The 14,747-nt window shown below is 44.4% G+C and overlaps 1 protein-coding gene across 1 annotated transcript in view; it reads right to left on the reverse strand.

Moving 5' to 3' along the window:
• The window catches only part of Gpc4 (glypican 4), a 109,950-nt gene extending 107,805 nt beyond the window's left edge, over window positions 1-2,145 (reverse strand). The window contains exon 1 of the mRNA XM_051178589.1: window positions 1,432-2,145. Within this exon, the coding sequence (XP_051034546.1) occupies window positions 1,432-1,591 (160 nt within the window). The 5' untranslated portion in view covers window positions 1,592-2,145. The remainder of the gene's footprint in view (window positions 1-1,431) is intronic.
• Between the last annotated feature and the right edge of the window lie 12,602 nt (window positions 2,146-14,747).

A 14,747-nucleotide genomic window follows, 5' to 3' on the forward strand; every position in this document is an offset into this window, starting at 1 on the left:
GTAGCGTGTGAGTTACTTGTCAACTGCCAAGGTGCAGTGGACGCCTGGGCTACTACCAACAATTTCTTCAGTTCTATTTCTAGACAGAGGCCGGTTACACACTCACAGTGCCCAGCAACTTCCCTCAATTACTTTTGTAATTTAGATGTAATTGATGACTGCACTTAATCTCCAAGGTTATTTATAGCCATTCCAAAAGATGACCCCCAAGTCTCCCTAAGCCTTTGGAAGAGCCTGGTTAAAATTACAGTATTTCCTTTGCTGGCTGCTGGCCCCCTGCCTGTCCCACCCGGGCAACCAGTACAGTGAGGCAAAGGGGCACTCTGCACACTTCCATGAAAGGTTCGAAATGGAGGTTTAGCCTTCGGGGCTCGAATCTCTAACTCCTCCGTTAGGTTAAGCTGGCCAACAGCCAGTTAGATTCGTGGCTGTTTCTGAGCCCCCAGGGTGAACAAGCTACCTGTGCCGCTTCGGGCGCCAGCCGGCAGGGCTGTGCGCAACAGTTGGCAGCTACGAAAACCTAGTACGACAGGGAAGGACTCGCCCAGGCACTGCCACTCGCGGGCCTCGAGACCTCGCGACCAGGAGAGGAGAGCGTACCCGTGGTGCTGCCCTCCCCCAAAGCTCCAGGAGGGCTTTCCCAAGCACCCCACGCACCTCCCCCCACTCCAGTGCTGAAATCCGGGCGAACTTTTTCAGAGGCAAAACCATCTTCATTTGCATAACCATCTCTAAACTGAGATTCGGGTTTCCTGTAATCAGTCCTTTCAAAGGTCTGTAATTGAAAGTGCAATTAACCCTTAAAATGAGGTGAGAAAAGAGAAAAGGGAGGGAAATGCCCTTCTTATCCAACACCTTCCGGAACGCTGGAGACTTCCCAAAAGTCAGGATTTGGAAGAGTGGGGAGTAAAAGGGGGTCGTTCTCTTTTCAAAGGTGCCTTCTAAAGCCCTTTGCAGGTCCTTAAAAACTAAAGCATGTCAGCAGTGGGAGAGACAGGGAAAGGGGTTTTAGGAGACCATCAATGGACCACTCATTCAAGTCACACGTTTTGCGCCCCAAGGAGTCGGCAAACTCCAAGAGGTTCCCCACCCCGCCCCCACTCGGCCTCGTTGTCACCCACACAACAAAGCGGGGAGCCCAGTAAGGAATTCAACCCGGAAAAGGCAAGAGAGCCCATGCCACGCACTTTGAGGGTCAGAGTCCTTAGTGTCTTCCCGGGACCGAGAAGACTGGGAAGGGGGAAACAGAGCACCGGAGTGGACTGGACAATCCGGAGGATCTCCTCCACTCGCGGTGCCCGCTCCCCGCCGAAGCTGGCTCTCGCCCGCCAGTTTCTCCCTCTCGGCTGGCTACCTGGTGCGGCATGGGGGGCCGCCCCTTTCCCGGGGCGCTCACCGCTCGGTAATGGGCGGGGGAGGATTCCCACCTACCGTTGATCTCATAGAGGGGGGCATCGTTCTTGTTGAAGCCTTTGGACACGTAGAGACGTCTCACTTCCGAGCAACTTTTCGACTTGAGCTCCGCAGCCAGCAGCGAGGCACTGAGCGCGGCCAGGGTGCAGAGAAGCGCGAGTAAGCCTAACCGTGCCATGGTGCGGACCCGGGCGGACGCGCTCCCACCTTTGGGGGACAGAATGAGACCGGATGGGAAGCGGTGCTGCGGAGCGGGAGGAGAGGCGCAGAGTCAAAGGACTCCCGAGTGGAGCGAGACCCGAGGAGTTGGAGTTGGTAGCAAAGGAGGAGGAGGGCAAGAGGAGGAGACGCGGGCGAAAAGTGGAGCTGGGCCTCGCGTCAGGCAACGGTCCGCGATGCCAGGCGCCCGGCCGGGGTGGGGTACACGGAAAAAAGGCGTGGAATGGGCACGGGACCCAAGGGAACTAGGGCGAGGATCGGTGACCTCGGGGCTCCGAAGGCTAGCGATCCCGGGCCGGATGGCTAGGGGTAGAGGGGCTCAGGGAAGGAAGGGAAGGTGGCAGGCGTCGCAGGAGAGCAGAGTGTGGGCGGCGTCGGCGGGTGATCGCTGGCGCGGGGCTCCGGCTACCCGGCGCTGCTCCGCTCACCCAGCTCGGCTCAGCTCACTGCCCTCGGCCGCACGGTTGTGCCCTTCTCAGCTCGGCGGCTGATTGACTGGCCCGGCTCGCGCAGCGAGCCTCTGCAAACTTGGCCAAGCGGGGCGGCCCTAGGGAGGGAGGGGGCGGGCACGAGGAGGGGGGGGAGCCCTAGACAGGCGGGAGCACGCAGGGCCGGGCCAGGAGAAAACCTGGAAGCTGGGTTGGATCCGGAGCGGGCCAAATCCACTTCCTAGGGGGCCCGCACGGGGCGCGCCGCGCTCCCTCTCTCGACACGCCCTGCTGGACTCCTCCCTCGCCCTCCTCCTCAAGAGGCGGGGAAGCTGCCCCTCCGTCCCCCGCCGGGAGAGGAAAGGCCAGTTTCTTCCCGCTTAAGGGCCCAAGTCCCAGGGATCCTGGTGGCCTGGGTCTTGGAGCCTTCAGCTCTTCTGAAACACAAGCCTTTCCCCTACAGCCACCTGACAGGCTGTGCCTGCTGGCCAAAGCAGCCCTGAGTCCTACAGCTCCAATACCTGCCTCACTGCTGCCACCCTGCTAACCAGCGCCTGGGCGAGGAAAGCACCCACTCACGTTACTGGCATTGTTTCGCTCCAAACAGCGGAGGCACTTGGGCTGAGAGGCTCACCTGGACTCTCTGGACCAACTTCCCATCACAGTGTTCACTCCTGAGCACAGGCTTGTCCCTACCTCTGGCAATCATTTTCTCATCCCTACACAATGTTCTATTCCCACTCATGCCCTAGGCTTTGCAATAAATATAAACAAACTCTGAAACTGGCCAGAAAAAAATCTTTGAACCTTGAGTAGATGGTGCTAATCCGGGTTGCTTGGGAGAACTTTTGGCTCCACACTGCCCCGTGTAAGTATTAGCACCGAGGCTGCACGGAAAGGAAAAGCTGATAATTTGCACCCACCTAAGGGCAATGGGTTCAAACCCATCTGGGGGGGGGGCGTGGTGGTCACAGATGATAGCCAGGATCTCTAATCCTTCCCAATCTACATTTAGTCCCAAGAAAACTGGGAATGGATGGGTCTTCCCACCTTCCAAGCTTTGTCAGATTCCATTAATGAGTGTTTTTGAAGCTCCCCGGGCTCTTTTAATGAAGGGAACCGTGCAGATTGTGAACTTGTCATTACTGTTGTTATTGTTACAGTCTGCTTTAAGAGGTGAGGGTGAGAAGTGCCTCAGACACCTCACGAGTGTGCTGGGAACTGGGCAGATGAAAAGGGCTGGAGCTTATTATTTGGCTAGACTGTCAATTCCCATAAAATTACATAGGGGGAAGATATGAACCATCGTTGCAATTATCACCCTCAGAGGGTTCGTTGAGACTTCCTGCACTGTTGTTTGTAAATCTAGTTGACATGATTGGCTGTAGGGAGTCATAGAAACCACTGAAGCTGCTTTGAATGTCTGCTGCAGACCCCTCTTCATTATATTAACTCATAGATGAGTGCATAAACAAACACACGGGGACCTATCTGTAACTGAGTCTTGCAATTTCTTTGCGTGTGTGTGTGTGTGTGTGTGTGTGTGTGTGTGTGTGTGTTGTGTGTGTGTGGGTGTGGGTGGTGGGTGGGTGGGTGTGGGTGTGTGTGTGACAGAGTTTCTCCATGTAGCCCTAGCTGTCCTGGAACTGGTTCTGTAGACTAGGCTGGCCTCGAGCTCACAGATATTCACCTGTCTCTGCTGAGATGAGAGGCATGTGCCACCATACTCAATTGGGACTTTCAATTTCTGAGATCTGGTAACACATTTAAATTATGCAAACTCAGCTCCATTGAATTTCCTTGCATTTTCAAGGAACTTTTGAAACTCCAGGTAGTCCTTAAATGATAACCCTGAGGTCCCTGAGGCACTGCTTGCACTTAACTTTCATTGATGAATACTTAAAGTTATTCTTCACCAAGGGGAATCCTATCGAGATGCAGCCAACAGTAATAGTAAAATGAAACTTTGCACCGAGTATATGGTGTATATTCCCAGAAGAGGTAGGGTGGAAGATTAAGAATTCAAGGACAGCCTCAGGGACATAAGGAGTTTGCAGGTAGCCTGGGCTACACAAGACCTTCTTTCAAAATAAAATGAGATAAAAGTCAGTGACAAAAGAAAAAGGGATTCTCCTAAACTATAAAGGGGGCCATTGGAACACTGCCTCGCACAGCAAGAGAAACTCATTTTGCACCCCTCAAGCCACTGATGCTCTTCCTCTTAGCATGCTATTAACCAAAACTTGAGCCTTTTCTACCAGAAACAGTAACCTCTGGCTACAGGCGGATCTGGACAAGTCTGAACTTTACCAGAGGAGGCAGGAACCCCAAGCCTTGCTCAGAGGCAGCTCCCACTTCAAAGCCTCCTTTCATTTAAATACAAACAGGGTGAACAACTGGCAATCTATGAAACAAATATCACCCAGAAGGAAGCTTTTCAGATGGCCCTAGTTACTTATTCTCTCCCCTCCCCCACCCCAGCTCTCCAACAAACAGTCTGGAGATGCACCTACATCGGGGGTGGGAGTGGGGGATGTTGGGGGGGGTTAGTCCTCTGCCACCAGTGTGTTGGAGACTGCATGTACAATGGAAGACTTTAGTGACTGATTTGCTTCGGTTTTCACTTTAAAAAAAAAAATAAAGTATTATGGTGCGCAGACCACATAAAATTTACAGGCTAGGGAACTAGCTCAGTTGGTGAAATATGAATTGGTGCATGTATAAGAAGCAGTTCAATATCCAGAATGAGTGTAAAAAAGCCCAGTATACAGGTACACATTTGTAATCCCAGTGCTAAGGAGGGTAAAACAAGATTGGCTAGCAGGTTAGTCAAATCAGTGTGCTTGAGCTCTAGGTCCCAAGTAGAAAGCCAGTCTCACAAAGCAAGATGGTTGGCTCCTTAGGACCAACACTCAAGGTTGACCTCTGACCTCTATATGCATCCAAACACATACAGCTGTACATGTACACACAAATAAAATACCCAATTCAATCACATTGTACCATAGCTAGTTCTAGAACAGTTTCCTCATCCCAAAAGCAAGTCATATACTCATGAGTACTCCATTTTTTTTACTCTAGCCCCTAAAGGCCACCATCTGCTTCCTGTTTCTAGGAGACATTTTGTAGGAAAAGAATCATATAAAGTGCGGATTTTTGGTCTGACTACCTTCATTCAGCATCAAGCTCTCTCAGGGTCCTTTTTGTGATAGCATATTTCAGTACCTACTTCCTTCTCAAAGACGTGTAATATTCCATCACACAGACATACCATAATGTAATGTTAGACTGCTTCACAATTTGCAAGATGCTTCCTGGTATATCCTCATAGCTGAAAAATGTAGGTGTCTCTAGGTACTTAGGACACAGTTTAATATAACCAGAGCCCTATTCCAACTCCTAGCATCCCTTCAAACAAGGAATTTTGGGGTCATTGTTTAAATTCATTCTTTAACAATGTCACATACACACACAAAGTACTTTGAACTTATCTCCCCAACCCTCTCTTGTTGAATTTCCCTCCCATTGAAGCTTTTATTTTTAACAAGTTATCTCCTAATTTCATGTTGTCTCTTGTGGTATGGTGTGTGTGTGTGTGTGTGTGTGTGTGTGTGTGTGTGTGTCCCACTGCATTTAACTGGGAATGCCTGCATGAACAACATAGGTGGGGGATTATGTGTGTAGCTTCTAACATTCCTAGGAGACAAAGTCTCATACAGCAAAGTCTTTGGATTTCTTTTAAAACGAGGCAAAGAAACCAAGTCTCAGACAAGTTATGTAGCTTATCCACTCTTTGAGTAGCTGAACCAAGACTGAAATCCAAGACCTCTGTCATAATCCCATGCTATTTTTGGTCAGAAAATACAATGCTCTAGGTCTTGTTTAGGGTCTGTGGTAAATGTGGAATTTCTCCAGTTCTTGTAGAACAAATCTTGCCTCAGATTAATAACCAAGCCTGAAGCTTATATAATGTACCAGATACTGCTTAGTTCTATGGGGAGGGAAGACATATAAACCAGGGCTGGCTTAGACAGAATGCACTTATAGCATACCTGGTTTTCCCAGGTGAGGGGTTTCTCATCTCGTGCATAGGAAATAAAGAACACATTATGCTGTCCTTCAAGCAAAGATAATAAGTCCAGTCAGGTCCTTTTGACCAATTGGTCAGCTCCCCATACCATCAAATTCAAAGATGGGGAGAAGAAAGTAGAGTTTTTCCCTAGTTGTGCTAAGTTGTTTATGTGAGCCAACAAGAACATGCCCTTCTTTCTCATGTCATGAATTCATTGTACCCTTACTGGGTTCATCCTATGAATACACCGCCGTTCTTCTCCATCCCATGGACAGTTCTTTCAGAGTCATCCTTCAGGGTTCAAGGTGCAATACCAGTCTTCTAAAAAGTCTGCCTGGGGAACTCCAAACAGAAGTAGCAGCACGTCCTGTCTGTAGACCTTGAAAGCAAATAACTGCCAACCTTGTCCCTCTGTATTGTCTGAGAATTCTTCCCCTCAGCACTTCCAGGAGCTATTCGAAGAACTGGGCATTTTCCCAGGAAAAGAAAAGAGCTCTATTTGAAATCTTCTGGTTTTCAAAGTGAGCAACCAGTTCAGAACTGTTAAAAGTTTGTTTGGACAGGACTAGGGATATATCTCAGTCGGTAGAATGAAATCCTGGGTTCAATATTTAGCACCCCATAAACTTGTACTGCTGGGACATGTCTGTAATCCCAGAACTTGAGAAGTAAAGTTCAAGAAGATCAGAAGTTCAAGGGCATCCTTGGCTACAGAACAATTTCCAGGCCAGTCTGCACTGCACGAGACTCTGACTAAACACACAAGTAAATAAATGAGGTTCAGCCTATCTTTTGACAAAATTTCACCCAGTGGCTCTCTCTGTACCTTGGTTTTTCACCTTTTTGTACAAGCAAGCAAACTATACTATGTGATCATTTACTTTATACAAAGGTTGATTGTAGGACTTGGGATGTAGCTTAGTAATAGAGAATTTACCTAGAATATGAGAGACTTTGCCTTCATCCTAAATACTACGGAATTTTTGTTTAAAATAATTTATATAGGAGCTGGGGATGTAGCTCAGTTGGTACAGTGCTTGCCTGGTACACACAACACCCTGAGTTCAATCCCTGGCAAACATTGTTTTTAAACAAACAAACAAAGAAAATAAGACTCTGATTCAGTAAAGACTTTGAACACTTGAAAGATGAGTGACCCTAACCTAGGGGTGAGAATAGGGCCCACATCTACATGGAGACAGCCATCTCAGTTTGCTCATTTTCCATATTGATGGCTGTGCTTAATCTTCAGAACTGAAACTGATGGGAAGTAGTGGTCCCATGGTACTGTATGGGTTTGCCCTCCTATAGCCAACAAATAATTTACCCTGTGACAATTTCACTCTCCAGGGCCTTCAAGGCAGTGAGGAGCACCCTCCCCAAACTGGACTTCAAGAAATCTGCTTCTCTGAAGTGAGGATCAAGAAACTAACAAAAACAAAGCTCACCTAGAAGGCAACAGAATGCCCAAATGGCCATAAAAAGTTGCTAATGGAGGGCTCTGCAATATGACAGGTTTTGGGACTTGAACTTCAAAAGTGATGTGTTGCAATGAATTCCTTCATTTCTTTTTCTTTTCCCCATTCTTTCCAGCAGCACCACCATCCTCAGCCTTCTATGTGAAGAGACAATATGCATTTTTTAAGAAGACCCAGCAGGGAGCAAGCATTTCTATTCCAAAGAGATAACATAGATAAAAAGAATCGGAGAGCAGGTCAGACATAGTTTTGACATTTATCATTTTTCAACCACTGATGGGCAATGTCTGCGAAACTGCTGCTGTTCCTGCTGCTTTAACAATAACACATTCAAATGAGCAGGAGACTGAAACCTGCACACACATTCCTTTCTAGCAAAGAATGGAATCCAAGACATGCAGCACAGGGGGCAGGGGTGGCGTTTGCCATGTCCCTCCATACTAACAGATGCAAGCTTCCTTCAGCCAGGCTGCTTTTCTGTGATCAATCTAACTGGCATTTTCTTAGTAGTTTTCAGAGGCCCTGGAACCTCCCAGAAAACATATGGACTTTGAAGATGAGGTTCTTCTCTACCCCGCCAATTCCACAACCTCTAAGAAAGCCTTGGTTTGCTTCCTTTGATTTCAGGGATTATTTTTTCTTTCTTTCATTCTTTCATTTTTTTTTGTTTGTTTTGATTTGATTTTTTTTTTCAAGACGGGGTTTCTCTGTGTAGCTCTGGCTAGCCTTGAACTCACTGAGTCATCTGCCTCTACCTCTAGCTCCCAAGTGCTAGGATGAAAGGAATTTGCCACCACTGCCTAACAATTTTAGGAATTATTTTAAAAATCTTGATAACCAGGATATAGCTCAATTGCTAGTACTTCTTTAGCATGCATAAAGACCTGGGATTGGCTAGTACTTCTTTAGCATGCATAAAGCCCTGGGATTGATCCACAATACCTCACAAAGCAGGTATGGTGGTATGTGCATACAATCCTGGCACTGTGGAGGTGGAGACAGGAGGACTACAAGTTCAGCATCACCTGAGGCTACACAAGTTTGAGGCCAGCCTGACTATATGAGACTCTTTCTCAAAATAAATAAATAGCGTATCTTTTTTTTTTTTTTTTTTTTTTTTTTTTTTTTTTGCATGCTGGGAAGCAAAATACAGAGGGTCATGAGTGTGCTAGGTAAGTACTCTACCAAATGACCTACATCCTTGCCCTGAAATAAACTAGTCTAATTTTCTACCTTTTATTTATTTAAAGTAAGAATTCCTATGAATCTACTTGCCTCTTTTGTGGGACTACATATGTGTGGTGAGGCATAGAATCTTGGATCTTGAACATGCTAAGTACTCTACCACTGAGCTATATCCCCTTCCAAACACACAGGTTTTGGGTTTTTTGTTTTGTTTTGTTTTTGTTTGTTTGTACTTTATTATTTTACTTTGGAAGCTAGATTTTGCTAAATTACCCAGGCTGACCACAAACTTGACCACTCTTGCTTCAGACTTCTGAGTGGCTGAGATTATAGGCAAATGCCACCATGCTTGGCAAACTACTTGCCTTTCTTAAAAATTTACAAGTGATATGATTTTGAAAATATGCTGAGTTTATTCAATATTTTAGTTACTTTGAAGAAAGAAATGTGAGGGAACCTTCTGGGGTTCTAGAAATGTTCTACATTTTGATCCAAGTGGTAGTTTCATGGGTACATACATATGTAAAAATTTATCACTTCAGATTTATGCATGTCACCATATGCATGTCATTCCTTAATACCAAATGGGAGAAATACAACAAAACATGACTATGATGTGTGTATACATATATATATATACATATATATATATACATCATGTAATTTATCCTTTAAATTGTTGATTATATTATTACATATAGATGATTAAATTTTATAATTTAATAAATTATATAGTAAAAAATTTAATCATCTAAAGCTATGTGCATATATATGTTTACATATGTTTACATATGTAAATTTAGGTAAAATATATATGCTTATATGCAACCTAGTCACATCCTTGTGTGCATACATATGTGTGTACATATATGTTTAAATGACAATGACTATCTTAATAAAGAGAAGATCTTGTTTTGCTTCCTTGCTTTTTTTCTCACCAGTCTAATGCTCCCTGATGTTTTATTCCATATATCTCAATTAACAATGGATTCAAGACCAGCCTGGGCCACATGAGACCCTCTGTTGAAAGGTAATTAATTCTGTTGAGGGGCAGGGCCTCTCTTCACTACTAGACACTAGTTGACTGCCATGCTGCTTAATAGTAGTAAACTGGGCTGAGCCTGCTACCTGCTGCAATCTCAACTGCTCAGGAGGCTGAGATAGGAATGAAAATCTCAAGGCTAGCCTTAGCTGTGTAGTAAGTTCTAGGCCAGTGTGGCCAATTTAGAAAAACTCTAGTCTTACACATCTGTTGTGTGAGCAAATTTTTTTTCCTGGGAAAGCACACCACTCAGTTCAGACAGGGAGCCCAAGACAGACCAAACAACAGATACCACAAAGGCCAAGTTGGTGAACTAATGAACTTTACTGAGGTTACTGACAGGAATATGGATGGGGGGTCACTTATAGGAGCTGCACTGCCAAAGTCCACCCCAGATTGGGCGACATATGACAGAAGCTGGGACTCTGAAGCACATTGCACAGCCTGCAGGCAAAACTTTGGGGAGGGTCCTTTCCAAGTGTCTCAGTTGGTCTAAACCTCTCTCAGGTGGCTCAGCTAATTCCTGCTTCTTCCAGGCAGCTTGGCTAGTATAAAAGTTTTCTTTGCAACTTGGCTTGTTCACTCTTGGAAAGAAGGGGGCCCTAGTGAACCTGATCAGTTTCAGGGACTTCCTGGAGCTATTTTGAGTTGTTTACCTCCTGGCTTGAGTAGCTTCCCTATGGGATGGGATATTTCAACCTCAGAAGAAACCAGTAAACAACATCATCTGTGAAGCTCTAAAGAAAGTTGATGGAGGTTGGGAATAGGGGACCATTTTAAATTTCAGTGGTGTGGACCCTGTGAATAGCCCCACCCATGCTCCTGTAAGCGACCCTAAAGAAACTCAGAGGATCATTAAACAAAAAAGGCATCTAAGTAGAAGAAGAGCTAGTTGGAAAGATAAAGGGAAAGAGGACCACAGAGAATGGGAGAGGAATAAAAGAAGGTAATGTCAGTTGAATATGATCAACTTACATTGCACACATATATGAAAACATGATCATGAAACCCATTATAATGCATAATTAATATGTGTGAACAAATATTGCTCAATGGTAGCCTATTTACCTAGCATATATAAATCCATACCTAGTACTGCAAAACTAGAACAAATAAAACATTTTAGTAATGTGTTGGGACAGTCATCTCCTCTGACCTGAACACCATAAAGTGAATTTTTTGTTGTTATAATATTGCAAAAAGTTCTCATGTAGCCCAGGCTGGCCTTGAATTCATTATTTAGCAGAAGCTAACCTTGAACTCCTGATCCTCTAGCCTCCACCTACTTAATGCTAAAATGGCAGGCTTGTGCCACACCTAGCTAGGCTGTTGCATTTTGACAGCTCAGTGTTGGTTCAAATCCTTGATTGTTCCTTTGAGGCTGATAGAAGTAGTTACTATCTGATTCCAGATACCCTCTCATCATCCATGCACTTCTCCAAAATGTTTACATATAATCTTTTGAGAACTCCTCACGTGTTGTGCAATTTTTGTGGCAACTCTGTGAATTGGTACTAAAGTCCTCTCCATTTCATAGATAAGGAAATTGTGTTTTCTACCCACTGGTAGAGCGAGGAGTATCCAGTTCTGCTCCTGAAGGCTGTGCTCTGAACACTGTGCTTATTATAGGTTTTTTTTTTCTTTAAGATTTTTGAGACCAGGTTTCTTTGTATAGCCCTAGCTACCCTGGAACTTGCTCTGTAGACCAAGCTAGATTAAACTTGTATGTCACCACTGTCCAGAATCTTATTATATATTCTTATTCTTATCGTAGTCTTCCTTCTCTGGGGACACATTCCCAGATGCCTCCATATGTGGGAGTCTTTTTTTAAATGATGTTTTGGGAGCTTTGCTTGTTTGACTTTTGCTGCATGGTGTTAGGTTGGAACCCATGACCTTATTCATATGTGACAGGAAGTCTAACACTGAACTTCTATGATTTTCTATAAATGCCAGGATATAGCTTGATTGACATGCAACAATAAAAGTAAACAAATTATAGCAATATACTATAATGAAATATATGTAAACTTATTTGATCTTAATTTATTTTAGAAAAATATTTATTACTATTATTAGTATGTATGAATTGGGGCTTCATGTGGGAGGGTAAGTATGTATCACAGAACACTTTTGCAACTTCCAAGAGTCAGTCCTTTCCTTACACAATGAGTTCTAGGGATTGAACTTAGGAAGTCAGGCCTAGACAGAAAGTACTTTTACCAACTGAGCTATCTCACTGCTCCAGAAAATGCCTTATTGTACTATATTTATTCTTGTAATGATGCCTGGTGAGATAGTGCCTGCGTGTTGAAGTGAGTAATCCAGGCATGGTCATGTAATGTGGCCTTAGGTACTGTTCAACTTCTCTATCTATCCATCCTTGTCAAGCTATTCTGAGTACCACAATAAAACCTCGCACTATCCTGCTCCATCACAGCCTGTTTCATTAAACAGACCTTTGTCCTATATCCATGCTTCATTGACACTTGGTAGACATTTTAGTGACCAAATCACCTGTCATGTTATTACAATGCTTATGTTATAATATCCCTTAGAACAGTGTGCAATTTGAATATTGCACATTGTTTATTTCTAGAAATTTCTATGTAATAATTTTAATTGGAACACTATAGGAACTTGAAAACACAGAAAGAAAATCTGTGGGCCAGGAAGAACTACTGTACTTGCATTACAGTGAGATTTTGTTTGGTTTGGTCATTCAGTCACCAGTAGATAACTTTGAACACTTTAGCTATTATGAATAATGCTACCATGAACATGTGTATGCATGCATTTATTTGAGTATCAATTTTCAGTTCTTTTGGGTTTTGACATACATTGTTGTGGGATAGTTCTAGACCATTGCCTTTTGGCAGAAGCAATTTGAGTAGTCTATCTATAGCATGGTGAAAAGTCACTGGACCCTGAATCCAGAGTCTTCTGATGGAGGTCTAATTTTGCCAATTACCAATTTCTTGTCTCACATCTCCAGATCTCCTTCCGGCTATGCACATGGCCTTCAAGAGCCTAGTTTTATCAAGTGGAGAAAACATGTCTCCTCCGAGACACAATGAACAATCCATAGCAGCCATCATGCAGATATTAAGTTTTTTTTTTTTTCTGATATAGGTTGTGATGTAGTTCAGGCAGGCCTCTAGCTTGCTATGTAGTTGAGGATAACCTTGTTGCTGATCTTTCTGCCTCTACCACCTGAGTGAGGCGATTATAGGTATGTACCACTACTGCCAGTCTAGACAATGCTGAGGGTGAAGCCCAGAGACGCCACCTGGGCCATGTCCATAACCAAGTCATTAGCCTTATATGTGTTTTTTTTATACTTACCGGTTACCTCCATGCAACATGAAAAAAGCCATTTTGATGATTTTCAAATGTCTTACTGTAATAGTTTATAGCACCATCAATTCAACATCTCAACCATCATCAAAATGGTGGGATTGACCGTGAAAACTGAAGACATACTGAAAACACAAATGTTTTAAAAGTGAAAATGGCACTTGGCAGTGGTGGCGCGCGCCTTTAACCCCAGCACTCAGGAGGCAGAGGCAGGAGATTCTCTATGAGTTAGAAGCCAGCCTGGTTTACAGAGTGAGTTCCAGAACAATCTCCAAAGCAAGTGAAAATGCTTTGGATTTGAGGGCTTGAATGTTGAGGCCCTGAGTTCCCAGTACGGCAGGGGTAGATAAAAATAAGGGTAAGATTGCTGAGCTGACAATGATGCTCAGTTCCAGACTCACAAAGATCTCCCTTTCCTAAGAAATGAAGAATATTAGGTCTCTGTCTTCACCTGTCTCTGGCCCTAGCTCTTAGCTGCTTCCCTAAGCTCCAAGAATGCCAGTACCAACCCTGACCTTAGCCTTCACCAAGGAAGAAACAGTTCTTTCTCGTGGCTGGCAGCCCCTCAGTTCATCTGGTTCCCAAAGATGTACTGCACCAAGATAAACTGTGACAAAGTCTCTCTGTGCATCAGTATGATTCCTTTTTTAATTCCATTGAAACATTACTTGACAATTAGGAAAACTCACTGGACAACACGCAGCAGGGACCCATTAAAACCTTGCTTTGGTGGATACAAAAATATACTCATTTTCACAGATTTAAATACATCTCTCTCTGCAAAGGGCTGCGTGACAGATGGCTTCAAAGCGAGTCACATTTACAAACAGCACACAAAAATATTATTTAGCAGATTCTCGAAGAGTTCTTCAGAATCCTCCAGAGCCAGTCTTTTTCACCAGCTCTTTCGCTTGTAATATGCAGAGGTTCATGAAAATGTCTTTGGACTTCCCAACAACGTCCCTGTGTCTTTCCTGGGTTTCCAGAATAGGAAAGTTCTAAAGCCATGGACTTGGCTCAAGTGTTATTTTAGAAAATGTTACCTTGGCATGAAAATTAGCAGTCCTTTTCCCCAACATATCTCTAAACCAAAACCCAGGGGGCGGGGAAGAATACAGAGATTGTCATAGGAGTTATGAGTCATGTGTACAGCTACTCGATTTTCTTCAAGTCCTCAAGCTAGCCAAAAGCCTGGTGCAGGACCTCATGCCTGTTATCCCAGGATTTGGAAGGCAGGGACAAGAGGCCAGAAAATGTAAGTTAGAGGCCAGCTGGAGTCATATAGTTCCAGCTAGCCCCGGAATACAGAGTGAGACCCTGTCTCAAAAAGCCACGGCAGGGAATTGGATGTAGGTCAGTTAATGGAGTGCTTGCCTAGCACAGGTGAAGCCCTGGGTGCCATCCCCAGTACTTTGAAATTGGCCATGGTAATGCTGGCTTATAATCCTAACACTCAAGTAGCGGAGGCAAAAGGAATAGAAGTTCGAGGCTAGTCTCTACTATATAGGAAGTTGTAGGCCAGCCTGCGTTACATGAGACATTATTTTAAAAAA

Source organism: Phodopus roborovskii, unplaced genomic scaffold (genome assembly GCF_943737965.1).
Source record: "Phodopus roborovskii unplaced genomic scaffold, PHOROB, whole genome shotgun sequence".
Lineage (NCBI taxonomy): Eukaryota > Metazoa > Chordata > Mammalia > Rodentia > Cricetidae > Phodopus > Phodopus roborovskii.